Genomic DNA, 26758 nt, shown 5'->3' on the forward strand with positions numbered 1-26758 from the left:
GACTGTTTAAGCTGTATGGATGGATCATAGAATATCAGGGTTGGAAGGGACCTCAGGAGGTCATCTAGTCCAACCCCCTGCTCAAAGCAGGACCAATTCCCAACTAAATCATCCCAGCCAGGGCTTTGTCAAGCCGGGCCTTAAAAACCTCCAAGGAAGGAGATTCCACCACCTCCCTAGGTAACGCATTCCAGTGCTTCACCACCCTCCTAGTGAAATAGTGTTTCCTAATATCCAACCTAGACCTCCCCCTCTGCAACTTGAGACCATTGCTCCTTGTTCTGTCATCTGCCACCACTGAGAACAGGTGAGCTCCATCCTCTTTGGAACCTCCCTTCAGGTAGTTGAAAGCAACTATCAAATCCCCCCTCATTCTCCTCTTCTGGAGACTAAACAATCCCAGTTCCCTCAGCCTCTCCTCATAAGTCATGTGCTCCAGACCCCTAATCATTTTTGTTGCCCTCCGCTGGACTCTTTCCAATTTTTCCACATCCTTCTTGTAGTGTGGGGCCCAAAACTGGACACAGTACTCCAGATGAGGCCTCACCAATGTCGAATAAAGGGGAACTATCACGTTCCTCGATCTGCTGGCAATGCCCCTACTTATACAGTGCAAAACTTAGATATAGCCTAGATCAAAGGACTTAAAGAGGTCTGACTCAGATGACCCCCAGGTTATGGGGCTGAGTGAGAGGAAGGTGGGGGTGTCCAAAGTGAGCAATAAAGGAAGTAGCAGAGAGGGCTGGGGGTGGCTCCAGGTGACATACTGTGGTTATTGAAACTGAGCCCCCTCCCCCATGCACTGTGAGTTCGAGCCCTATACTTGGCAGTGTTCAGGGAATGTGTGTTGTACATGTTCCTTGCTTTTTGTTGTGCATTCCCATCCCTTTAGAGGTTTTGCCCTGAGATCACCATTTATGGCTTATCAAAGTGTTCTAAAATCCACATGCAGACTGATTTTACTTAAGAAGTGTTGTTAAGTAAATTAGCATGAAATTAAATTGAAGGAAGATGAAAGAGTAAGCAATTAGGGTAATGTAATCACCTCAACTATTTCCTAAGCAATAGGAATGAGTGTAATCAAAAGGAAAGCAAGTCGCTGGCTCACTTGATCAAGGAAATTTTGATGCAGAGCCCTCCTAATGTGAGCTGCTCATAACATTTTCAGATTATAACACTTTTTTGGTGGAGACATAGGAATATGGGTAGTTGGAGCAATGAGGGGAAATCGGGAGGCTGCTGGAGCTATGCAAGGGAAGTGAAGGTTAGAAAGGTGCAGGATCTGCCCCTTTTGGCCTGAGCTCTGGCACAGCGATCGCAGGACCAGCACACTCCTAGATGAGTGCTCTTATTAGTGTAAAGGATCATCCACACACACTGTTTTTGAAAACCCAGTTCAGTAACTTGATTTTTGATGAAAAACTGGGTTTCCAAAAAAAGTAGTTTTTCTATGATTCCTCAACAAATCGGGGATCATCCTCAAAAGTGACCTTTGCTCTCTGGGTACTCAGAGGTTGACCATAAACAGGGAAAGTTGGGTACCTTTTCTTCCAGTGACATACCTGAAGGAAAGTACAACAACAAATCCGCCCCATAATGCCTCCCCATGGCTGCTCCAGCAGGCTGAGAGAGGTGGACTCAGGAGCTCCCCTTATATCCACTGCTCCCCAATCAGGGGAGGGAATACTGAACTCCCTAGCATCCCCTTACTCATTCCAGCACAGTGGAAGGGCTCCTGGCTCACCCTTTTCCCCTGCCCCCAACGCAGCTGCTTCTAGGGGGAAAGAGGATGTCAGCAGTGCAGGAGAGTGTGGGGAGAAAAGGAGTGGATCAGAGCCGTGAAGTGACGGGAGGACATAGGACGGCTTCAGCAAAACCTCCCAAACTTCCCCACCTCCATACCCTCATTTCCATTCCCACTTCAGAACGTGTCCCCCACAGTGCTGAGGCCTAGGGTTGCCAACCTTCTAATCGCACAAACCCAAACTCCCTTGTCCCGTCCCTTCCCTGAGGCCCCACCCCTACTCACTCCATCCCCGCTTGCTCTCCCCCCACCTTCACTCACTTTCACCAAGCTGGGGAAGGGGGCTAGGATGTGGGATCTGGGCTGGGGGTGGGGCCGAGGGGTTCAGAGTGTGGGAGGAGGCTCCGGGCTGGGGCAAGGGGTTGGGGTGCAGGAGAGGGTGTGGGCTCTGAGAGGGAGTTTGGATGCAGGAGGGGTTCAGGGCTGGGGTAGGGGGTGCGGCAGGGAGTGAGGGCTCCGTCTGGGCGATGCTTACCTTGGGCGGCTCCCGGAAGCGACCGGCATGTCCGGTTCAGGGGTGGTTCGGCAGCCCTGCATGCTGCCCCCGCCTGCAGACACCGCCCCCGCAACTCCCAATGACTGTGGTTCCTGGCCAATCGGAGCTGGCACTCAGGGCAGGGGCACAGACCCCCTGGCTGCCCCTGCGCCTAGGAGCCGGACATGCCAGCAGCTTCTGGGAGCCATGGGGAGCTTGCCTTAGCCCTGCTGCACTGCCGACCAGACTTAGTGGCCTATTAAAATCTCCCGGATTGCTTTCAATAGCCATCGGGAGATCGATCCTGATTCCAGTAGACTCCCGGCCAATCTGGGAGCATTGGCAACCCTACTGAGACCAGGACTGGGTACTGGGAATGAGCATATTCAGAGCATGGCACAGGCACACAGTGCTAAAGCCAGGGCGAAGAACTGAGAAGGTGCATACTCTGTGTGGCCCATTTGCACTGAAGCCATGAGAGTGGGGATGAAAACACCCACTGAGATGAATGGAGCAGTTCACATCTTTCAGAACTACGTTTTCAGGTTATATTCAGATCCATGGTCATTCAGCTGAGAACATCATTGCGATGAATGCCCCACTTCAAACCTCTCTGGCCCTCCTATACTGCAGACTGATGTGGTGTAGAGCCCCTTCCCCATACACTAGGAGGCACAGATTTGAGGTAGGGACTCTGCAACTCCACATTCCTGCCCCCAGTGAGTACATGCATTTCTCACAGCTGCACAACTTTCCCACCTCCAGCCTGAAAGGGGCAGGGAGGAGTTGGCGGTTGGTTTACATCTGAGGGACCAGATCAGAGGAATAGGTGTGTTGGAAAGAATATAAAAGAAGCTGGAGCAGTGGGAGGGGGAGGGAGTCTTAGCAGTAGTGGGGAACAGGGGGTGCTGGAGCAGTGAGGGGGAATGTGGTGGGGTGTTGGGGCAATGCAGGAAAGAGTGGGTTAGAAAGGAGGGAGTCAGTTGTGCAGTGGGGATGTTTGGCGGGCTTCAGTTCTGCTCCCCAAAAAATCCATGCTCCTCCATATCTGTTCCCACTAGTGCCATGATAGTCCCTGTACTGTTCCTGTGTCCTCTCCCCAGCTCCTCAATATGCAGGCCCCAGACAGACACCTGCCTCTCATAAGTAGGACCACCAAGGAGGAAGATTGGGGCTCTGCTGCAGACAAAATGATGAGAGATGAAGAAAAGATAGCGAAGGGACTAACATGCAGTCAGTTCATTCTCAGGGGCAATCATTGCCAAAGAGCCAGAGGAAGTGTAGGTGGAGAGCTAGGATGTGGTACATGGGGATTCTGAGGATTTATTTATTAAAAACCAAGGAAATTAACTGTTCAGATTTACATATTATAACAATAGTGTGTTAGGTGGAGTGAGTATGTCAGGCCTGACAAGAGCTGCTAACACAGAAGGTTATAGTCCTGTTCTACTCGGCCCTGGTGAGACCTCAGCTGGAATACTGTATCCAATTTTGGGCACTAAATTTTAGGAAAGATGTGGACGGGGGGGAGGGGGGAAGAGAGAGAGAGAGAGCGCAACAAAAATGATACAAGATTTAGAAAACCTGAATTATGAGGAAAGGTTAAAAATACTGGACATGTTTAGTCTTGAGAAAAGACTGAGGAGGGCATCTGATAAGTCTTCAAAAATGGTAAGGGCTGTTCTAAAGAGGATAATGTCCAATTGTTCTCCAAGTCCAATAAGTAGGTCAAGAAGTAATGAGCTTAATCTGCATCAAGGGAGATTTAGGTTAGATATTAGGGAAAACTTCCTAACTATAAGGGTAGTTAAGCTCTGGAACAGGCTTCCAAAGGAGGTTGTGGAATTCCCATCATTGCAGGTACTTAGGAACTGGCTAGACAAAACACCTAGTCTAGGATTTCTTGGCCCTGCGTAAGCACAGGGGGATAGACTTAGCTTTGAGGTCCCTTTCAGCCCTACATTTCTATGATTCTATAATATGATACCACATAATGGAATTTCTGTCTTTAACAGCCTACCAAATTAAACTCAAAACTTCATTAAAACATTAAGGTTATAAAGTCAAGCACTAACAAACAAGTTAGGAAATGACAAAATAAAGGTTGCTTGTGCAGTCTTGATCACATACTATTTTTCCAAAGTACCCTGCCTCATTCAGTGCACAGAACAGACTGTTCTCAATTAATAAGCAGCTATTCAATATTTTGTTTTTTCCTCATAGTTTAATGGGTGGCCCCAGACCTTATTTACTGCACACACTATTCAAATCCTGCTATGAAGACAATTATTTATTTCCTCATAGGCTTTCCTATAGTGCTCTTCATTACAGTATCTGAATTCTTCATGAACATTAATTTCTATGCACAACTCTCCTTTGAGATGAGGTAGTGGTATCATCCCATCAGGGTTCCTCCCCACTCTGAACTCTGGGATACAGATGTGGGGACCCGCATGAAAGACCCCTAAGCTTATTTCTACCAGCTTAGGTTAAAAACTTCCCCAAGGCACAATCCTTCCTTGTCCTTGGATGAGTACTGCTGCCACCACCAAGTGAGTTAGACAAAGATTCAGGAAAAGAACCACTTGGAGTTCCTGTTTCCCCAAAATATCCCCCCAAGCCCCTTCACCCCCTTTCCTGGGGAGGCTTGAGAGTAACCAAGGTGAGCACAGACCAGACTCTTGGGTTTTTAGGACACTAAAAACCTGATCAGATTCTTTAAAAACAGAACTTTATAATAAAGAAAAAAGTAAAAGAAGCACCTCTGTAAAACGAGGATGGAAGGTAATTTACAGGGTAATCAGATTCAAACACAGAGGATTTCCCCTCTAAGCAAAATTTTAAGGTTACAAAAACAGGGATAAACCTCTCTCAGCACAGGGAAAATTCACAAGCTAAAACAAAAAGATAATCTAACGCATTTCCTTGCTATTACTTACTATTTCTGTAATATTAGATGCTTAGTTCAGATCTGGCTTAGGGAGATGTATTTTCCCTGCCCTGGTTCCTCGCTGACCCGGAGAGAACACCCAAAGACAAAACAAACAACCTTCCCCCACAGATTTGAAAGCATCTTCTCCCCTTATTGGTCCTTTTGGTCAGGTGCCAACTAGGTTATCTGAGCTTCTTAACTGTTTACAGGTAAAGGCGGGATTAACCCTTTACAAGTAAAGGAGGGATTTTATACTACCCTTAGCTATATGTTTATGACATCCCCTTTTTACAGCGAGGCAGCTAATACATACAGAATTAAGATCCAAAGTGGCCACTAATTCCGGCTGCCCAATTTGAGATACCTAGGACCTTATTTTTCAAGTACATTGCATTATATAGTATAGCACAGCTCCCATTCTCTTCAGTTGCAGCTGCGAGTGCTTAGCATTTCTGCAAATCAGATCATAGGGTCTCATCAGGCACCCAGAAAATAAGGCACATGTGATTGGTGACCACTTTTGAAAAGTCTGGTTTAAGTGATTTGCCCAGCATCATTTAGAAGCTCTATTGCAGAGGCAGGGATAGAATCCGATTGTCCAGGGCAACAGTCAACTGCCTTAACCATAAGACTGTCCTATCTCTTCCTACGATCCCCTGCCTTGTTCACTACCGACCTTCCAACCTCTGCAACAGTATGAAGCAGGGGTCACAAAGATTATGGACTTCTACATTACTCAATCCCAATTCATCCCCAGAGTAACTCCATCCAGCACACTATCATTATGTAATCAAAGAGTGTATCCTAATGCATTTGCATTAAGGTTGTGCACACAGCCTTAATTCTTACATTTCCTAACATCTGAATGCTTGATTTGCAATCTTTAAATTGTTCTTTCACTATAGCTTATGTGTAATATTTGCATTGTGGAATCTCGTCACAGCTCCATACTTAAGGTACAAACCTGTAGTCAGAGTAAGTGCTATATAATACACTTGTGAGAATTTACAAGTAAATCCATTAATTCGTTTATGAGATTAAAGTGAATTTAAGTAGTTTAACATCTGTTTCAGTCTTCGTCCCAAATGATCTTAATATCTGAACACAGACTTCAAAAATTTGAATATAGTTAAAATTAATTGAAGCCTTGTACATATGCTATATTTCAAGAAATAAGGTTGTAATTAAGCTTAGTTATTAACAAATGTTTGTAGCCTATATAATCATAACTAGAATCAGGTGAAGGTAATCCTCAAATGCAGACCACTGAGACAATTAACTCAACTAATCACTACTCTTCCTCTGGAGTTAATTTGCATGCAACAATTCTATTGGTTATAATTAAGGCTACGATTTAGTCACAGGTATTTTTAGTAAGACTCATGGACATGTCACAGGCAGTAAACAAAAATTCACGGCCAATGACCTGTCCATGACAAACTATAAATACCCCTGACTAAATCTTGGGGGGGGGGGGGGGGGGGGGGGAGAAAGAGGACTGCTGGAGGGAAGGGCCTTTAAATATTAATTTCTAGAAAGGATTTAAGTTGCTACTGTCCGTTTCAGAGTAACTGCACTTGTATTTCCTTCTCTGTGGTCCCTCAAGAGCACCCATTTAGAGGTTTCTAGCTCCCAGTTGTTACCTCTTCCGGACAGAGGCCCACGTCTCATTCCCTTCTGATCAGGGGTTTTAAAGCTGCACCGCTCCCTGCCTTACACTGCAATATCCCCCAGCAAACCAGACTAACTGGCCAGCACCTTCACTTTGCTTTCTCTCAAAGGGCCATGCCCAGTGTATTGCCCGCAGCTACAAGTTACTGCACAGCTCCTTCTAAGCAACCACATTTATTCTTATGGTAAAAGCATTACAGAGAAAACATATTAAAAAAAACCTACACGCATGCTAGAAAGCTTACCAGAGGTTACCCCAACCTTGGGCTCTGATAGATTTTAGTCCTCCATGGTTCTCTCCATGTTTACAAGTTCATCCATGCCACATCCAGAACCAGAACTATGGGCAGATCAGCCATTTTTTTTAATACAGCTTGGGCCTCTGAGCTTGGCCTTCTGTAACAGGTAATCGGCAGACAGTGACCCTCTACTCAGGACATAGCTTCAAAAGGCTGGGTTTTTGCATAATAGGAGTTGGGGAATTTGCGTTAACCTTTCTCTAGGGATTTCCCAGGAAATCCGCTTCATATTTATTGTCAAAAGTTCATACCTCTTCGGCACATTTTCAGTATAGTCTTCTGAACTCTCAGGTCTCACATCTCCCCCCTAGAGAGTTTACATACAATCCGAGCCCAAAATACTACATAAACTTAATAAAATAAGGCCTTCCAAGGATATTGCAGGAAATTGCCATATCTGTCACAACTACTTCTTAATTTTTTAAATCATTAAAAATATCACATAGTAGCACTCTAGATATTTTATTTAGTGTAACTTTTTAATAATTTTGAAAAACAAGGACATTCCAAATCAAAACAAAAATCTATTCTACACTAAGATCAAGTTAAAGTTGAGCATACATATAAGCAACTTAAAGGGAAAAAAACACTGCAAGAATGTTGTAATTAGCTTAAAACCAATCACTGATAAAGCAGGAAATTTTAAATTAAGGTTAAGGTTAACAGAAATCATGTTAGGGTATGGAAGTGCACAAGTTAAGATTACCTTAACTCTGCTATGCAGTGACACAATGAAGGAGAAGGTTTTTTTGTTTTTAAAGTGTTAAAACTAATTTTTAAAGAAAGATTAGATTTTATCTAGTTTGGGACCACAAACTTCAAAATGCCTTAACTAAGGGCTCACATAAATTACGCTTGAATAAAGACTGGGAGTGGATGAGTCATTACACAAACTAAAAACTCTTTCCCCATGCTATTTCCCCCTCTACTGTTACTCACACCTTCTTGTGAACGGTTTGAAATGGGCCATCCTGATCATCACTACAAACGTTTTTTCTCCTGCTGATAACAGCCCACACATACAGAGGACATGAAAAAAATGAGGGTTGCCATACCAACTCTAATGAGATTAATATATACATCTTCCTTCTGTTTTTCCCACTGCATGCATCTGATGAAGTGGGCTTATGCTCAACTAAATTTGTTAGTATCTAAGGTGCCACAAGTACTCCTCGTTCTTTTTGCCGATACAAACTAACACGGCTTCCACTCTGAAAGTGTGTTGCTTCTGTAGACCAACCTTATTTCACACACCAGGGGCTCCCTCCCTGCATCTCTCCATTCCCCCACTACCCTCCCATCCCTCTCTATTCAAGGACTCCCTTCAACTCCCCTCCACCAGGAGGGCTGTGTGCCCCCAGTCTCCGCACTGCCAGAAGTGCTGTGTATACCCAGTCTCTGCTCTCCTATCATATCAGGGTCCCCCATTCCTCTTCCTTTCATGGCTCAGTGTGCACCCCCATTCCAACTTCCCCCAATGCGAGGGGCTCTGTGTGGCCATCTTCCCTACTGCCATGGGTTCTATATGCCCCGTCCCCCCCCCATTCACCTATACCAGGGTCTCCCACTGTCCCATGCCAGGGGTTCTGTGTCCCCATCCTTCACATTACCCCATACCTAGAGTCGCTCCCCCTATCTTCCCCCAACCATAGCTTCTGTGTTAGCCATTCTCCCTACCCCCTATGCCAGTGGCTCTTTGTGTAGGAACTTTCTACCCCTTCCTCCACACTAGCATCTCCCAATCTTCCTACAGACTAGGGGTTCTGTATGTCCCATTCTCCCACCCAGGATACCCCTCCCCCCCACGCCAGGGACTATGTGCCTGCTCCCAATCCCCTCTTCCTGACCTTCCCTTCAATGGCAGGGGCTCATTACCCCCTTTTCCCCAATACAAGGATCCCACAATTCCACACACGTCAGTGGCTATGTGTACGCCCCCAGTCGCTCATCACCACCACCATAATTCTTCTGAACCGGAGATAAGTCAGTCAGGGTATTAACATGTTAAACTATTAGAAGGACTAGCAGAGCTGAAATAGAAGTATTGTCATTGCTATGCTGAAAGGAGTTAACAGTTGCCATCAACCAGTTTGATCTATAGACATTTGCAGAGGTACTTGAAGCTGTGGCTGTGCTAATCAGATGCCAGGGCCATCATGTGTCCCCCATTTCCTCCTTCTCAGCTTCCTGACTCCCGTCCCCGTCCCCTGAAATCAATAGGGTTTTGTCCACTGATGCTCAGAACATTCTCTGAAGTTTTAGAATTGATCAGATGAGACATTCAAAAGTTACTGTGTTACATACAGAGAGAATGCCCTTGAGTTGACTGTAAAGCTTTGCAAGCTAGACCAATCATAATTGCATTGTTTTTGCATGGCACTTACTACAAATCATCCCTGGGTCCTTCAGCATTCGGTTGAGACAGAATAGAAACTCTATAGCAGATCTATTTAAATTTAATTGCTTTTATATTTAATTTGTGTTTTAAAAAAAAAAAAAAACAAGTTTGATCTGAAATAAAACAGCCCCTCTCTATATTAAATTCAGTTCTATGTACAATTCTAAGTATAGCACCAATGTTTACATAAACACCACACAACTGCATAATAAAAGACCATTTACAAATTTTCTCCTGAACTGAATTCTTTCCCAAGTTTATAAAAATATGAATTCACATTTTCAAAAGAACTAGTTTTTGCATTTAAAATTAACTAGTTACCTAGAAATAGCATTAATGTTGTGAGTTAACACTATTGTTACCAACTTATATAGCAAAACATGTACTTTTAAAATTATTGTCACATGCTGTCCCATTTCATCATTTTTAGCAATTTGGTATGCACATGAAGGAGAAACTAGAGGCTAATTTACAGAAGTGACTACCATATAGCTTGGTAGCTTATGCTCCAATACATCTGTTAGCCTTAAAGGTGCCACAGGACTCTCTGTTGCTTTTTACCATATATTGTACACTATACTTACAAAATCCAAATTAAATTATCAACACATCCCCAGAGTAATGCAATATAGAATCATTCCTACGAACTACAATAGCTGGCTGCAGCTTTATTCTTCTATGTTGTTTCCATGCTTTCCCCAACCCACATCCCCAGGCTTTTCTCACGCTAGAGCAAACAGATTCCACCAACCATTCACTGATGAGCACTGGATCAAGCTGGGAAAGTAACAAGCTTTTATGACTATAAAAGGGTTATAGATCAACAGTAATGCACCAGTCTTTAATTTATTTATTTTTAACTAACTCTGAAAGGAATGGCTCTAACAAACATTCATCAACTAGTACACAATGCCACTGCTGACGTTTAGCCACAATTCCAACAACAAAATGATACATGGTAACTGAGCCCAAATTTCAAGTTTTCATTGTGATTATGCAGCTCTTTATCAACTAAATAATGCTGTCAGAAAATAGGATACCAGCCAGCCACACAGGTTGCTGCAGTATTCACTTCTGACTAAGAAATGTATCATTTCACATTAGCAAGCAGAGAGTTGCCGTCATCTCAGCAAGCAAACTCTTATTTCAGCTTAATCTTCTGGTTATGGGGGTGATAATTAGCTAACAGCAGTGGGGAGGGAGAAATTATCTGTATCATTAAAACAAAAAGCTTGAATGTAATGATTTTTACAATTTCTGCTCATTTTTGTTCTCTCCCTTGCTCCAGGCAAAGTAACACAAACCCAGATTATTTTATTGGAAATGAAAGAGTAATTCTAATCCAAACCAAGAAAAGAGCAGAAAAACAGTAATGTATTAATAAAGCCACAGCTTGAATCTAAAGAGGGTTTGTGTTTGTTTGTTTGAAAATATAAGTGAGTGTGATTTAAAAAACTCACTGTCAAAAAAATCAGGTCATTATTGCTTTTACTACAGTAATTAATTTCACAAAGTATTGTTCATCTTTATTTCTCTACCAGTAAGGAATATTTACTTATACAAATAGTAGCTTAATTACAATAGAGATGCTAACAGTGTACAGCAAGAACTGCAAAGAATAACAGTTTCCAAGAACTCAACATGAAAATCTGTTCCAGGCTGAAACTTGGCTTCTCAACCAGAAGGAAGTTGGCTGTGTGTGTCTTTTTGAGCAACTGTGTTTAAAATCCATTTGGCTCAATTTGGACGGTTATTTTGTTGCACTTAACCTCCCCCCCCCCCCCCCCAGATAAAATAGTAATTTAAAAACATCTATATGTTTTCTAGATACCATATAGTACTTTGTAAAGGAGAATTCAAAACATAATTTAGTCAAATATGAAATATTAAAGGACTCAAAGGACTAGTACCTGGAAGTATTAAAACCCTTTGAAGAGAGCTGCTTCTTAAATATCAGTTACCTTGTGAAGAAGCTTTATAAAGGCTTTTACTACCATCCTTGTGGTAATAAGAAGTATATATAATATTCTACATTCTGTACAAGTGCAAAAATAAGTTGACATTATAGGCTGACATGGGTTTATAGTAGTCAGTGTTGTCTGCTCATGTCCCACATTTTTATATTTTTTGTAACAGGTATGGCTAAAGTAATTGACATTCTTATTTAAATATCTATGTTGATCTCTGATTTTGTTCCGTTTTCATTAATTTCTGCTTCTATCCCTCAAGGTAGCTCTTAATTCATTATAATTGCAATTATATAAAATTGCCGTGGCAATTATAGTTGATATTTTTAATCAAAAATTAATTTGATTCTGCTCAAGTTTTAAACAGTTCTAATTTAATTGTGTTACGATGAAGATGTTGCAGATATGAAAATCCCAACTGTAAATGCATGTCCCAGCCTAACTGCAAAAAGCAAGACATTTTAATTAACACGTTACAGAGCTAATCCATTTATGTACTCAAAACCTAGTTTTCATGCAAACATGTCATTCTGCATTACCTTAAATCTAAATGACATTTATTTACATACCATACATCTTCAGATTTCAATGTACACTGCCTACACGAAAATAAGATTCTGCTTAAGCATTGCTCCATTTATGTATTTTTTCATGGTTCTAACTAATATTTTGAAGACATCACCAAGAAGCACTGTCTTCATCACATGATTATGTAAACTCTTATTACGATGTGTTTTTGTAAAGCTGTTAAACACATTTTGTACAAAAAGAAATTAATCACACTCTGTGCAGCAAATTTATCCTAGGTATATTCTCACATATGTTCCATGGAAATCCATAAGCATTTCCTTTAAAAAAATATTTTAAAAAGACAGCTTGGTGTGACAAAACCCCTAGAAATTCTGTTGTTGGTAATTGCTCATTTTACTCTCACCCTCTAATACTCTCCTGTACCTTAAATACATGCATGCATGGGGTGCAACAGAGAGCAAAACCCCCAGTATAACAGCTTTGTCTCTTTCCTCTGAAATCAGAGGGGATTTGTGGAGGACAGGAGAAGCTGACCATATCTTACTCTTCCAATCATGTTAGAAGTGCAATATAGGAGACTGACAATACGGAAGGCCTCAGGGAGCACACGTAGAGAAATGAAACCAAAAACTAAGTGAAGGGTGAAATCCATGCAACTCCACCAAGATTGGCCTAATACTGTCATTTCCTTGGAGATGACAGCTCCCTTGGCATGTGTCCTGAATTAGAAAAGAATAAGTAGTAAACTCTTTCCCAGATGTTGGGTGAGCAACTACTCTTAAAAATACAGTTAGCAGCAAACCCTGAATTAAACTGAATATGGCTTTTCATTTTGCAAAAAGAGAAAGCACAACAGAATATAAAAGGTTCCTAATTAGTATTTCTTTTACAAACATTGCTGCTGTTGCGGAAGTATACACAGGCATGGAAATCAAAAAACATTGCGGAATGCACGCATATAGATGGTATGCCTCCAAGCCAGAGAGTCTGGGGACAGCAGCAGTCAGAGGAAGTAGTTGTTGCTCTTTAGAAAGGATGCCTGCATTCCATTTCCCTGCAGGCAGGAGAGAGCTAGTGCTTAATTTTCCAGTACGAAGAGAAAAAGGGGCAAGAAGACTCGACAGTGTTAGACAATGGGTAAGAATTTGTAAGTAAGGTAGCCAAGAAAAGACGTCTTTTTAGAAGGTAGAAGTGGTTAAAGAAACCGAAATTACAAAATGAGATTGTTTGTAGAAAGTATCCAGCACCAGGAGGAACACAGGGGGACCCATACATATGGACATAAAAATACCAAGAAAAATAGTGGTGATACATTGGTGTGGACAGAAACACTTAATAAATGAAGGTGTCCAACTTTTACAATATCAATTACTTTTTTTAAATGTGAAATTACACTTTATCATAGTAAGAGTATCTTTATCTACAGCTCATTCTCTCTATGCAGAATTATGAAACAAACATAGAAAGTACATTTGCTCACTATGTGCTCTCTTCACTTAAGTATTTAAATACAACCAAGCACCAAGATTTCCAGCAAATACAGATAGATTCAGTGAACCTAGTGCTACAGAAAGCACAAAGTTTGGGTCCTAATTAAAAAAATTTAATTCAAAATTATATTCTAATTAAAGAGGAAAAAAGCTTAGTAGCTATTTTTAAAAGGAGTAAGCTTTGTACAGCTTTATCTTCACATTGATTGCTTCTATATTTTGAATTTCATAATAATGGTACTATTTCCACTTATTTGGCAGTGCAATGAAACAAAAGAAGGAGCATCTATTAGAGCCATAAAGATCATCCAGTATGAGATTCTAATGAATGTTTTGGGAAACAATTCTTTTTAATAGGGTGATCAAAACAGTAGTTATGGGTGGATTTTTTTTTAATTTGGGGGGAGCAGTAAGGAGGGATACAGAAAACAACCCCCCTATCTGGCTACACATAATTAGAACATAAGAATGGCCATACTGGGTTAGACCAAAGGTCCATCTTGCCCAGTATCCTGTCTTCCAACAGTGGCTAATGCCAGGTGCCTGAGAGGGAATGAACAGAACAGGTAGTCATCATGTGATCCAGGCCCTGTCGCCCAATCCCAGCTTCTGGCAAAGAGTATGTTTGTATAATCTACCTTTTGACAGTATTTCTCCCCCTCCCCCCGAGGAAATATGCCAGATTGTTCAAAGTACCTGGTTGACATAGGCCAATAGTCTTCCAGTGGTTTTGTAGAGAAATAATTTCAGCTTTGAGATACACTATGAATTTTCCATTAAATAAATAGAGTGCTGCTAAATGTGTGGGAGCACTTTTAGATGAGTGTAGCGTAAGAGCACATCCATTTCAGTTGCACAAGATAGTTTCAAGAACAGCTCTCTAGGGAACAATCTTCTTTATAATGTAGTTAAAGCTTCTTTTTCTCTAGGAGGAAGTTTCAGATACCGCAGCTGGGTCCTGAACTGGAAAACACCTGATCTCCATCTGTTAAGGACCATCTGTTCCTGTCCCCCAAAACACATTTTCAAGTTGGCAATGAATATTATTTCTAAACTAGAGAGTTTAATACCTCAAGAGATTCAGTAAACTTGTACTATGAAATCTCTGCTCAAAAGATATAGCGTACATATTATTCTGAAGGTTGAAGTTGTTCCACGGATGGAAGCTCTTTTAAAAAAAAAAAAAATAATCATCTATGTCTTTGCCCCCTACCTGAAGCACCCTGGGCACAGTGTACTGGAGAATCCCTTGAAACTTCAGGATATGGTGTAAAACCTATCATTGGGCAGGCATTTCTTATGAATCAAACAGAACTGGACCCTTGAAAATTTAGAGGTTCTAAAAACAGACAAAGGGGGAAGAGGACCACATACCCCATTTTTATTTACATAGTTAATGTCTGTGAAATGTGACCAGACATGATTTTGACGAGTTCAAAATGTTTGTATAACAAATAAAAAAAAAACACAATGCCCAAAAATCACACTGGCAGAAGAGGTTTAAACTTATGCTTGATGAACACTTAGTCACATAAAAATGTTGCAAGTTTCTGTACAGAGTTCATTTCTTGGACCATGAATCCCCCATGGTTCTGACAGAATGGCTTTGGATTTAACTGAGCAAGTTGTTCCTATCTGGGAGTAAACCTCTCCTATTTATGTTACAAAGTACCTAACTACCATGAAATAGAAAGCTGCTTTGACCCTATCCTTTTGTTTGGTTTGGTGCATGCTCACATGTTTTATCAGCGTCTAATTTCTCCCACTGGCAAGTTATTTAAAATTCTGTATTGGGTAAATATCAGCTGGGATTACTTTTTCCTAAAACTGCCTTGATACGTTTTCCACTCCTCCACGATGCAGGAAATTGCTTCTCTTTATGAAGTTTTCCAGGAAATACTCCTTGGGTCTCGTCTCCCCCCCCTTCCCTACTGCTTCTTTGCTAGCCATGGATTTGACTCTTATCCATATATGATACATTAAGTACAAACACCAGAGCTACACAATGATGCTTTAAAATTACCAATATTTCTCAAAACACTTTCGTGTCTAAAGAGTGAGTGATTAGTGCTGCTTTGGCTAATTCCATGATATGCTGACTGTACCAATGCTAGCAAGCACTGAAAACCTAGCAAACTGTTCGCTCTGTTTTTCTTTACTGTATGGGAAACAATAACAAACGTGCTGAAAAGCTGATATGTTGTGATGATGGTGCACCACAACTGAAGCATACAGTGCTATTGTAATATTCCACCAAAAACACATCAAACACATGGAAGCAGAAAAACTGAGCAAGAGGAAAGGAAACAAAGGCAGACAAGGAATGTGAGCATTAGATACCACATACTGATAAACAGCAACCCAACCAAATGAAGCTGGATGTAAAATAACTGCTTAATATAGCTAGACTATAGCAAGTTTAGCATTCTGTTTTGAAAAAAAGTTGAAGTCAAGCTAAATGTTAAGTTTCATCTTGACCAGTCTAACTAGAATGTAGGTTTTCTGACTCCAAAACAACAGGACTTAAAATATAAATCTAATAATTTGGTTTCTAATTCCCTAGACTAACATCCTAATATAGCTTTCACACTGTATAGTTTATAAATAGGCAATTCAACTTTGGGATGGAAAGTAGTAATTAGTTTGCACTAGCAATACTCTGAAGTTTAAAGAGGGAAATAACTAACAGAGCTACAGTAAACATTTTATGTAGGTAGAATATAACTAGTTTAACTAATCTGGCCAGGACAACTGCTTTGTACACGCGATTCAGATGCCAATTTTGCATTCTTATACGAGTTTTATATTGGTTTAAGTCCACGAACATCAAAGGAATTATTCCTGATTTACATCAGCATAGATTAAAATGACGAATGATCAATCCCCAATAGTCTACGCTTACGCCTTGGTGAAAGAGGACTAGGAACACTTTCAGAAGTAACAGTTACTAACCTTTCCATAACTTGGTCTTAGAGATGTGTTGCACATGTCTGTCCCACTGACTATGTGTGTGTGCTCCAGTGCACAGTTGGAGAGTTTTTCCCATAGCAGTACCTGTTGTGGTGGCATGAGCATCCTCTCCTGCCTCGCACCCTGCACGCAGGCATAAAGGATTGGAGCCACCACTGATCTGACTAAGTTCCTTCCTGTCGGGAGGGTCCAAAAGACAGAAAACGAGAGGGGGTTGTGGAATAGACGTGTACAAAATATCTTGAAGAACTAGGTAACTCACAAGCAACCCAAACTGGAGGTGAGTTCGAAGTTTATTTGAACAGGGACTGGAGGACCATTTGTCCAAATTTAACAGTCTCTAGATTGTTGAGAGAGCGAGAGAGCGCGAGCGCGCGCGCGCGAGGCAAATATGCGACACGATGACCCTCTATCAGGTAGTCAACTGGTAACATAGGCAAACAACCTAGATATCAAAAATGATATCCTTTGAGTGGAACAGGACTTCCTCTCATTTTGTTCATTGTACTTGCGGAGAATTGAGTAGAAAAGCTGAAAGATTTAGTCAGATCCAGATAAAACTCTAAAGCAGTGGTCCCCAACCTTTCCCTGTGGCGGGCGGTGGACGACTAGCCGCCGAGAAGCGGCAACTCCAAGAAGCGTCGCCGCCGAAATGCCGCCGAGAAGTAGCGTCATCAACGACGTCGCCACCGAAAATCAGCAGCATTTCGGTGGCAGCGCTTCTTGACGTTGCCGCTTCTTGGCGGCATTTCGGCGGCTGCTTGTCCGGCGGCCAGTATGCGGGCGCCATGGCGCCCGCGGGCACCGCATTGGGGACCCCAGCTCTAAAGCTCTTCTAACGTCCGGAGTGTATAGTCTCTCCTAACCATTATTACCAGGAGGCTTTGGGAAGAAGGTTGGTAAGAAAATTGCTTGGTTAATATGAAGTGTTATCCACCTACGTAAGAAACTTTGGGTGAAGACGAAGGAAGACTCTGTATACAAAACTGTATACAGAAGGTCTAACACTAGTGCACTCAACTCCCCCAGTCTCCTGGCTGATGGCTACTAAAAATGCTACCTTCATTGAAAGGTGCAACAGACAGTAGGTCGCTAGAGGCTCGGGGGGTGGGGGGGGAGGGGGAGATCAGCTTTGTTAGGACCAGATTCAGGCTCCAGGGGGCGGGGGGCAGAGGGGGGAAATAGGGTTCTGTACGTGCAGAAATAGCCTGTCCAATCCCTTTAAAAATCTTACAGACATTGGGTTGGAGCAGTTAAGTAGATGGAATGCCGATATAGCTACCAAGTGTACTCTGATTGAGCTAATTGCCAATCCTTGATGTTTCAGGGACAGACGATTATTCAGCACACACTGAATAGAAGTAAGGACTGAGGAAACCTCTTTAGGTTAAGACCAAATGGAAAACCTCTTTCATTTAGCCAGATAAGTAGTTCTAGCTGATGGTTTTCTACTATTCAGCAGCACATTCTGAACTTCTCTAGAGCAGGACTCCTTCACCAATGTTAACCATGAAGATGTCAGGTGAAAGGCCTGAAGATTGCGGGGGGTGGGGGTGGGGTGGGGGGGGAAGGTGGCGTGAAGCGAGTGTGACTGAGGGGGACTGATTGATAGGTCTAAGAGCTCTGAAAACTAGCATTGACTGGGCGATGCCAAGGCAATCAGTATAACATGGGCCTTGTCCTGCTTGACCTTGCATAGAATCCTGGGCAGAAGAGATATATGGGGAAAAGCATACAGGAGAGACTCTGACCACAGCAGCAGGAAAGCATCCATCAATGAACCCGCACTGTGGCCTGCCCGGGAGCAAAACTGGTGACATTTTCTGTTGTCTTTTACTGCAAACATATCCATTTGAGGAGCTCCACAGAGGTGGAAAACGGTCCGTGCCATGTCTGGGCTGAGGGACCACTCATGATGATTAACAACCTGCTCAGGTAATTGGCCAGCATATTCTGAGACTTGGGAGGCAGGCCGCTTTCAGAAGTTGCCGATGAAGAAGTCTCAAAACAGAATTGCTTCCCAGTAGACTAGTGAGGACCAGTTCCCACCCTGTTTGTTCTAAAGAGGATGGAGTTAGGCTGTTCTCAGTGGTGGCAGATGACAGAACAAGAAGCAATGGTCTCAAATTGCAGTGGGGGAGGTCTAGGTTGGATATTATGAAACACTATTTCAATAGGAGGGTGGTGAAGCACTGGAATGGGTTACCTAGGGAGGTGGTGGAATCTCCATCCTTAGATGTTTTCAAGGTCAGGCTTGACAAAGTCTTGGCTGGGATGATTTAGTTGGTGTTAGTCCTGCTTTGAGCAGGAGATTGGACTAGATGACCTCCTGAGGTCTTTTCCAACCCTAATATTCTATGATAAAACATGGCTGTTGGACTGTCAGTCTGCACCAACTTTCCCAATGTGTGGAAGGAATGCCATGCAAGATAATTCAATAGCTCGCAACCAAGGGCACCGGAACTGGGGAGGCCAGGGGCCATGGCCCTCCCCCTTTTTGAAAGTGGACAGGCCTGGTCCATCCACTTTTTGCCATGGCCCCCCGCCCGGTAAGTAGAGGGTCCATGGCTGCCGGCCCACTCCAGCTTCTGGTTTGGCCAGGGACAGGGTGGGGGTGTGGGGGCACTAAGGAAGGGAGTGAGTGGGAGGTTAGGGGCAGCTCCGCCTTTTATACCTGCATGAGGCAGCAGAGAGGGCTCGTGCTGCCACGACTGGTACCACTAAGGGAAAAACTCTCTGACAACTGTGCACTGGAGCACATGCACACCTACAGTGCAATGGACGTGTGAAATCAAAGAAGAACAATCAGTTGTGCACTTTTCTGAAACATGTATCTACCACGTGTGTATACACATAGCATTTTCCATACCTAACCTATATTATTAACTTCTCTTGAGGTAAACAGAGCTAATAACTTGAGTTTTGTGGAAGGAGGATAAGCTGAGAAATGCCTTAAGAGATTGCATAAGGACTAGAAACATTTTAACATTTGCCTTTTCAAAATATAAAGCAGCCTGTGAACCAAAAAAAAAAAAAAAATCCACACAATAAGCACATACCTAGTCCTATCTCCCCTAGAATTAAAGTTCTGTAAGCTTGTGGTGCAAAGCTGTTTATTCAATTCCCACTGTGTTCTGACTTTTATTAAGAATGTAATTCCTCAAGGCCAGAATCCCATTTAAATTTTTTCTTTTGGTTAATGTAATGTAAATGTACATTTAACTACAACTGAAAATCTAAATTGATTTCTGCTGTATTTAATGTAGACACCATTTTTACTCCGCCTGGCAGTAAATTTGCAAAAGAATGCTCAAGTATTAGAAAAATGAGCATCTACTTTTCCTTTATTACGTTAGCATTTCCTGCTTTTGTCAGTTACTTAAGGCCAATTTTAAATATGGAAAGAAGCACAAAATTTGCAAAAAAATCTAAACAAAGATTTAAGATGCAAAAAAATAAAGCATGACACTATGGGGAGGATTAAGATTTGGCACAAATATGTAAATTAAATCAGTAGTGATCTGCATTAAATCTCACAGTTAAACCAGTTAACATACTGTCTAGAGTTCTTCATTACACCCATGAAATAATTCTAAAAATCAAATTAAGCCCAACTTTCTAGTTTGTGGTTAAACACTTCTTTTAAAATAAAATACTGTTTTAAGTACAAATAACAAAAGGCAGTTCCTTAAGGAAAATCTTTACTCTTTTGGTGAGGGAGGAGGTTCAGTTGCCAAAAGAGATCAATTTACCCGAAGAATTTTGTTGTTGTTGCTGAATTTGCATCATTTTTGTGAAAATGTTGCTCAGAGTACCTTTTTGTAGCTTAACTGAGAAGTCTTAAAGATAGGAGTTTAAAATGGAAATAGTAACTGACCCTTAACTATAGCAATGTGAATGTGACAATGTAATGAACTCATTCCATTTACCAAAAACAAACATGCATTAATTAACTCTCACTGCAATGAAAGCATACGGTACTGATTGCTGTCTTTCTACAGAGAAAGATCTCTTTATAGAAGGCTTGCTGCCTTACCTCTAGGTCACAGCTGTATTCGGTGCCATCCAGGAGCATCACTTTGCACGGCACAGATTTAATCTTCTTGGGAGCTTTCTGAGGCGCTTTATCCATTTTGATTTCAGCTGTTTGTACCTCTTTGGTCTCCCTCTTTTCTTCTACTTTTTGTTTTTCTTCTTGCTCATCGGCAACTTTCTCTACTTCAATCTCTTTATTGTCTTCTTTAGCAGGCTGTAAGAAAGATGTAGTTTAATACAATAACAAGTCCAACCCTTTCAGGATGAAGTTGAAAGAAAATTCTTCTTTTCTGTATATCAATAATTAATTATTCTTATAACTATCCATTAAGGTTGTGCTCCCAGCTGGTGTTGTTTGGATGCATGATATATAGTTTTAAGGGTTCCCCTTTGAGAAAAGATACTGAAAAACAATTTTTCTATCCTAAAGGCTACTATCTTGATGTTAAAATTCTAGCAGAAGCAACCAGTCTCCCTATAGAAATCAAAATAAAAGTTACACTTTTTTCTTAAAAGCAACTCAAAATATAATGAGAAACTGCATTACAACAGAACAACATTTAAAAAAAACTCAAGCCATAAGTGACACAGGTTTGAATTTAAGGACTGACATCTGACTCTTCTGAAGGCAAGACTTTGGAGCACTGCAGAGCAGAGGCACATGTACAACATAGTTCCTCACATTTCAACACCACAGCCATCAGCATCTCAACACCAACATCCAAGCAGCAAGAAATAAAGACAGTATCCATAATGCATAATCTTGAGAGAATGGAAGAGTAAAGCATGGAATAAAATAATTGAGATCCTCAGGACTCAAAAATAACTACAGCAGATAATAAATGGATTGCTTCAGTCACTAAGGGTATGTCTACACAGAAAACAAACAAAACAAAAAACACCCCACGGCAGCAAGTTTCAGAGCCCCGGTCAACAGACTTGGGCTCACACGGTTTGTATTACAGTGCTAAAAAATAGCTGTATGTGCACATTCTGGCTCAGGCTGGAGCTTGGGCTCTAGCCTGAGCCAGAACGTCATAGCACGAGCCCCACGAACCCATGTCTGAAGAACTGGGCTCAGACTCGCTGCCTAGCTTTTTTTTTTGAGGGGGGGGGGGTGTAGACATACCCTCAGTAGCACGTCACTAAAGTCAGCCCAAGCAGAAAAACTGCACAAAAATACAAACAGGGAGCCATATTAATCCCTGGTGTAATTTCAATACATGACAGGTACTTCAGAGGAGTTACAGTAGCAATAAATCTGGTTCACTGACTAGCCGTTAATATTTTCTTTAAATTTATTAGCTTTCCACACATACCTGTGTGTCAGCACTGCTCACAGAATGCTTCTCCTCTTCCTCCTTGTCATCTGCTTTAGCCTCCTGTTGACTCTCAATTGTTGCTTCTTCCAAGTTTCCCTTTGGCTGAGCCATATCCTCTGGAAGTTGACTTTCCCTCTCCTCCACTACCGGTCTTTCCTCTACAGGTTTTTTCTTGGCTTCATCTTTGGGCTCCACCAAGGTATATGATTTTTGTTTCTTAAGCCATGGGGGGATAAAGCGAGAGATTCCCTTGCCTTCAGATGGATCTTTTTCCTTCTTCTGACTACTTGGGCTGCTTTGGGTAGCTAGTGCTGGGGAAGAAGGAGAACTTTGTGCCTCTTCAGAGAGTGTCTTTTCAGACTTTTGATTTTCCTGACTCTCTGTTGCTTCCTCGTGTGTTTCCTTGGCTGCATCTGCCCCTAGCTGCTCAGATTCCTTCTTTACTTCAGTCTCTGGGCCAGCTTCAGTTGTCATGGTCACAGATTATGCTAGAAATGCAACAATAAAATATTATTATGCATTGTTTCAACATTCTACTTTTTGGCTCTCAACACCATTAATAGGAATAATCTAAAAATTAAGGCACCATACATCAATTTTGTTAGGATTAAAGAGCTGTTTTAATCCATCCTATTTAAGATCTTCAACCAAAAATGAAAGTAGCAACAAACCAAAATCTGCTGCCATATTGGACATCTGGAATTTTCAAAAATGCTTATGCTAAAGAGATACATTATGCTTCAATGCACCACAGCTTTCCTCTTGGAAAAGTGGTAGGAGTGCTCCATGGTTCCTAGAATTAACACTGAAATACACTTGCTACAATAGGGTGCTCTTAATGTTAAAGACAGACTAAACACAAGAAGTGTTCAGTAAGTAACTTTCACTCTCTCTCTGCAGGCTTTTCAAAGCAGTCTAATGGGTCTCAAATTTCAGGAGGAGTTGGGCACCTACCTCTCCTGGGCTTGTTTGAAAATCCCAGCCATACACTGACATCGTGGCCTCATTTAAGTCAATGAACGTTTTACAGTTGACTTCAAATCGGAAAAGGGTTTAATCCACAGTGTTTACAACATTTTTATACATTTCCACCTTGATAAAAACAGTGCTTGGGGGAAATTATTCAAAGGAAGAGTTCTCTCCCCTCTTTTGTGCTTTTCGGGAGTACATTTCCAAACCCATCACTATTCACACCCAGCATTCTAATTAACTTTAATGAAAATATTAAAGGCTATTTTAATTGGAACAGCCACATGGTCTCCTTGTTAAAAATAAGTTAAGTTGATTGTACTGAGAATGGAGGGCACATGTAGAATGCTAGCAATCAAGCCCATGTATTTGACAGCTGCATACTAATAGCTGTTAATGGACAGGCAATTTTTGTAAATGTTTTATTTTAGTCTAAAAATCAAATTTGTCTCATGATTTCAGCAGGATGGGAATAAAAAAAAACCTGATTCCCTAAAACAACTTGAACACAGGGACAGAGAAAGTGGAGTGCATCCATATTTAATGGTTCCTGAAACATTTATGGGCTATCAATATAAAAATGCCTTCAACAGACCTTGAATCAAGTCTGGTCTCTGAATCACAAGTTTACATAAGAAAGCATCAGAACATGATACTTTTAATCTCCACACATCTTTGCTCAACCCCTTCTTAAAAGCTTAGGATAAACTATTGGCATAGCTAGATGGCCTGAAAGTCAGCAGATTGCAATAGAATTCATTCCAACCACTGACACCAACAAGGCACCCCACTGAAAAATGCCTGCCATCAATCCCTCTTGTTTAAAAACAGTAGACTATTAGTTTAGGGCCCCTACTGATCTCCACAAATTCTAAATCATGCAAGGACAGAGGTAGTCTCTACATTAATTAATTTAGTGATTTTGAGTCATACATGCCACCTTAAATTGCACTCAGAAACCAACTGGAAAAATTGGGATATTTTATTCCTGGCAGGGAGCACCAGCAAGTGGGCTCCCAGTTTCTGCAGTAGCTAAAGTTTCCAAATGGACTTCATGTCTAACCACAAATGGAATTAATACAGTTAGCCAAACTGAGGTGACAAAGATATGGATAACAAATGAGAGCTGCATCTACCTAAGAGGTCATAAGCCTTCTTGTCAAATGGAGACGGTCACTGCTGATACTTGGACATCCAAAAGCAGCATATGGTGTCTTTATTTAACACAGTTAACATAACTCATTTTCACCGAGAGGCTTGACGGATACATAGGGCACAGTTTAAAATCACCTACTCATTATTACAGTTGTGCTGAGCAACCAGCCATGACCAGCAGCAAGAGAATGGAGGTCAGTCAAAGCATTGCATGTTTGGGGTTAGGATCCACCTCCACCACAAAAGTAAAACCAAATAATCTTCCTGGAATAAGATACTGTAGTAAGTGAGAAGTTACAAGAATATTAACTGATAATATTTGAGTTCTACAGTCACATAATGCAGAGATTTGATTTAAGCTCACATTTAAATACTCAAGTTTTATACTTGTTACTTTCCCTAAATTGTTATAAAAAAATCAAAGAAAAGCACTTTTGTCATGTTTAATAGATTTCTAGTGGCACTGAATGCTGCTTTTATATAACTACCTAATTTCAAGATTAAAGCAGAATTTAATTTGTGATTGAAAATATGGACTGTCCAAATATTTCCCTAAAACTAGTTTCTAAATAAATCTATGATTTCAGGAAATGCCTGGATTTAATGTAAATTATGCCAAATCTGAAATGCTAGCTATACATTTGCCAGATTCTGAGAAGTCACTCCTCCCAGAAAACATTTAGGTACAAATGGGCAACAAATTCTATAAGAAATCTGGGAATTCACATCTCAATCAACCTAGAAGAGCTTTATGATTTAAATATCAAACCACTACTTCAGCAAACAGAAAAAGACCTGGAGTGTTGGGGGAAGAATGCAATTTCTTGGTTGGGAAGAAAAGCCACAGTCAAAATGAACATTTTGCCAAAGATACATCTTTCTTACTTCAAAATCTTTCTGTAATCATCCCAGATAAAACTCTGGCAGGAACATAGAGGATGTCATTAGAATTTATATGGAATAAGGGGGGGGGGGGAGAAACCAACAGTGAGTGCAGATACATTGTATAAACCCTTTACAGGGGTGGACTAGCTGTTCCAAATATTCAATGGTACTTTCAAGTCAGCCAGCACGCAAAGCAGTAGTGAACATTGAGCTCTTTGACCCAGACCAACCCCGGTCTTTACTGAACATGAAAACTGTGGCAGTGAAAACATTGCTTGGCTACCAATTAATTAAAATTAATTAAAAAAAAAATCCACTCTCCAGAAATTATACACTTCCTTTTAGCAAAGGTTAAATCGTGGATAGTTCTCTAAAGATGTCCACGCAGTGTGCAGAGGCGGTCAAAAAAGCAAACAGGATGTTAGGAATCATTAAAAAGGGGATAGAGAATAAGACTGAGAATATATTATTGCCCTTATATAAATCCATGGTACGCCCACATCTCGAATACTGTGTACAGATGTGGTCTCCTCACCTCAAAAAAGATATTCTAGCACTAGAAAAGGTTCAGAAAAGAGCAACTAAAATGATTAAGGGTTTAGAGAGGGTCCCATATGAGGAAAGATTAAAGAGGCTAGGACTCTTCAGTTTGGAAAAGAGAAGACTAAGGGGGGACATGATAGAGGTATATAAAATCATGAGTGATGTTGAGAAAGTGGATAAGGAAAAGTTATTTACTTATTCCCATAATACAAGAACTAGGGGTCACCAAATGAAATTAATAGGCAGCAGGTTTAAAACAAATAAAAGGAAGTTCTTCTTCACGCAACGCACAGTCAACTTGTGGAACTCCTTACCTGAGGAGGTTGTGAAGGCTAGGACTATAACAATGTTTAAAAGGGGACTGGATAAATTCATGGTGGCTAAGTCCATAAATGGCTATTAGCCAGGATGGGTAAGAATGGTGTCCCTAGCCTCTGTTCGTCAGAGGATGGAGATGGATGGCAGGAGAGAGATCACTTGATCATTGCCTGTTAGGTTCACTCCCTCTGGGGCACCTGGCATTGGCCACTGTCGGTAGACAGATACTGGGCTAGATGGACCTTTGGTCTGACCCAGTACGGCCTTTCTTATGTTCTTAAGGCTATTTTATGGGCTTGCGATAGAACTGAAGATAAAAAATTCTTTCCCCTCACCCATGACACCCATTGCAAATAATCCCGATCTTAACCCAAATCATGAACCAGAGAGCTTTACAGACCGGGAGAGCCATGGAATACATATGGTTGTCCAGCTACTCAGTAAAGAAACTTTTCTAAATAATTTAGACATTAAAACTAACTAACTGACCCACTCTCCTGTGGTACCCGTACTATCAAGTTAGACACTGTTTCTCAACTTTCTAAAAAAATGGTTTTATACAGAAAACTAACTTTAATAGAAGCAATGGCATCTGGTCAATTAGGAAACTATCACCAATTGTTGAATATTTATTACCAAATAACCTTTTGGTAATCCTCCTAGGGCTTCCTAGCAGAAAGGGTCACACAAAAGAAAATGAATTAATTTCTCATCTGCTAGGCTGCCTCTCACTGGAAAAAGGAAAAAAAAAAATAGTCCAACTATAGAGGAATAGTTCAAAAAAATATATATATATATATATATAAGGGAGGTTGTTATGGAAATACTAACACACCAATTACATACCCAGCATAAAATGGGCAGAAGAGAATTAAATACTTGAATAAATGGCAACCAAATATCTAATATTAGAAGTACATTCACTAGCAAAAAACATACCTGTTCATTTTTTTTTTTTAATATTAACAATTCATAGACATGCCTGCTCTGTGAA

General features: G+C 41.2%; 1 protein-coding gene across 1 annotated transcript in view; it reads right to left on the reverse strand.

Moving 5' to 3' along the window:
- EPB41L2 (erythrocyte membrane protein band 4.1 like 2) overlaps positions 1-26758 on the reverse strand; it is a 166234-nt gene that overhangs the window by 114368 nt on the left and 25108 nt on the right. The window contains exons 2-3 of the mRNA XM_065400935.1: positions 21892-22382; positions 20574-20786 (exon numbers count right to left, since the gene is read on the reverse strand). Of these exons, the coding sequence (XP_065257007.1) occupies positions 20574-20786; positions 21892-22368 (690 nt within the window). The 5' untranslated portion in view covers positions 22369-22382. The remainder of the gene's footprint in view (positions 1-20573; positions 20787-21891; positions 22383-26758) is intronic.

Source organism: Emys orbicularis, chromosome 3 (assembly GCF_028017835.1).
Source record: "Emys orbicularis isolate rEmyOrb1 chromosome 3, rEmyOrb1.hap1, whole genome shotgun sequence".
NCBI lineage: Eukaryota > Metazoa > Chordata > Testudines > Emydidae > Emys > Emys orbicularis.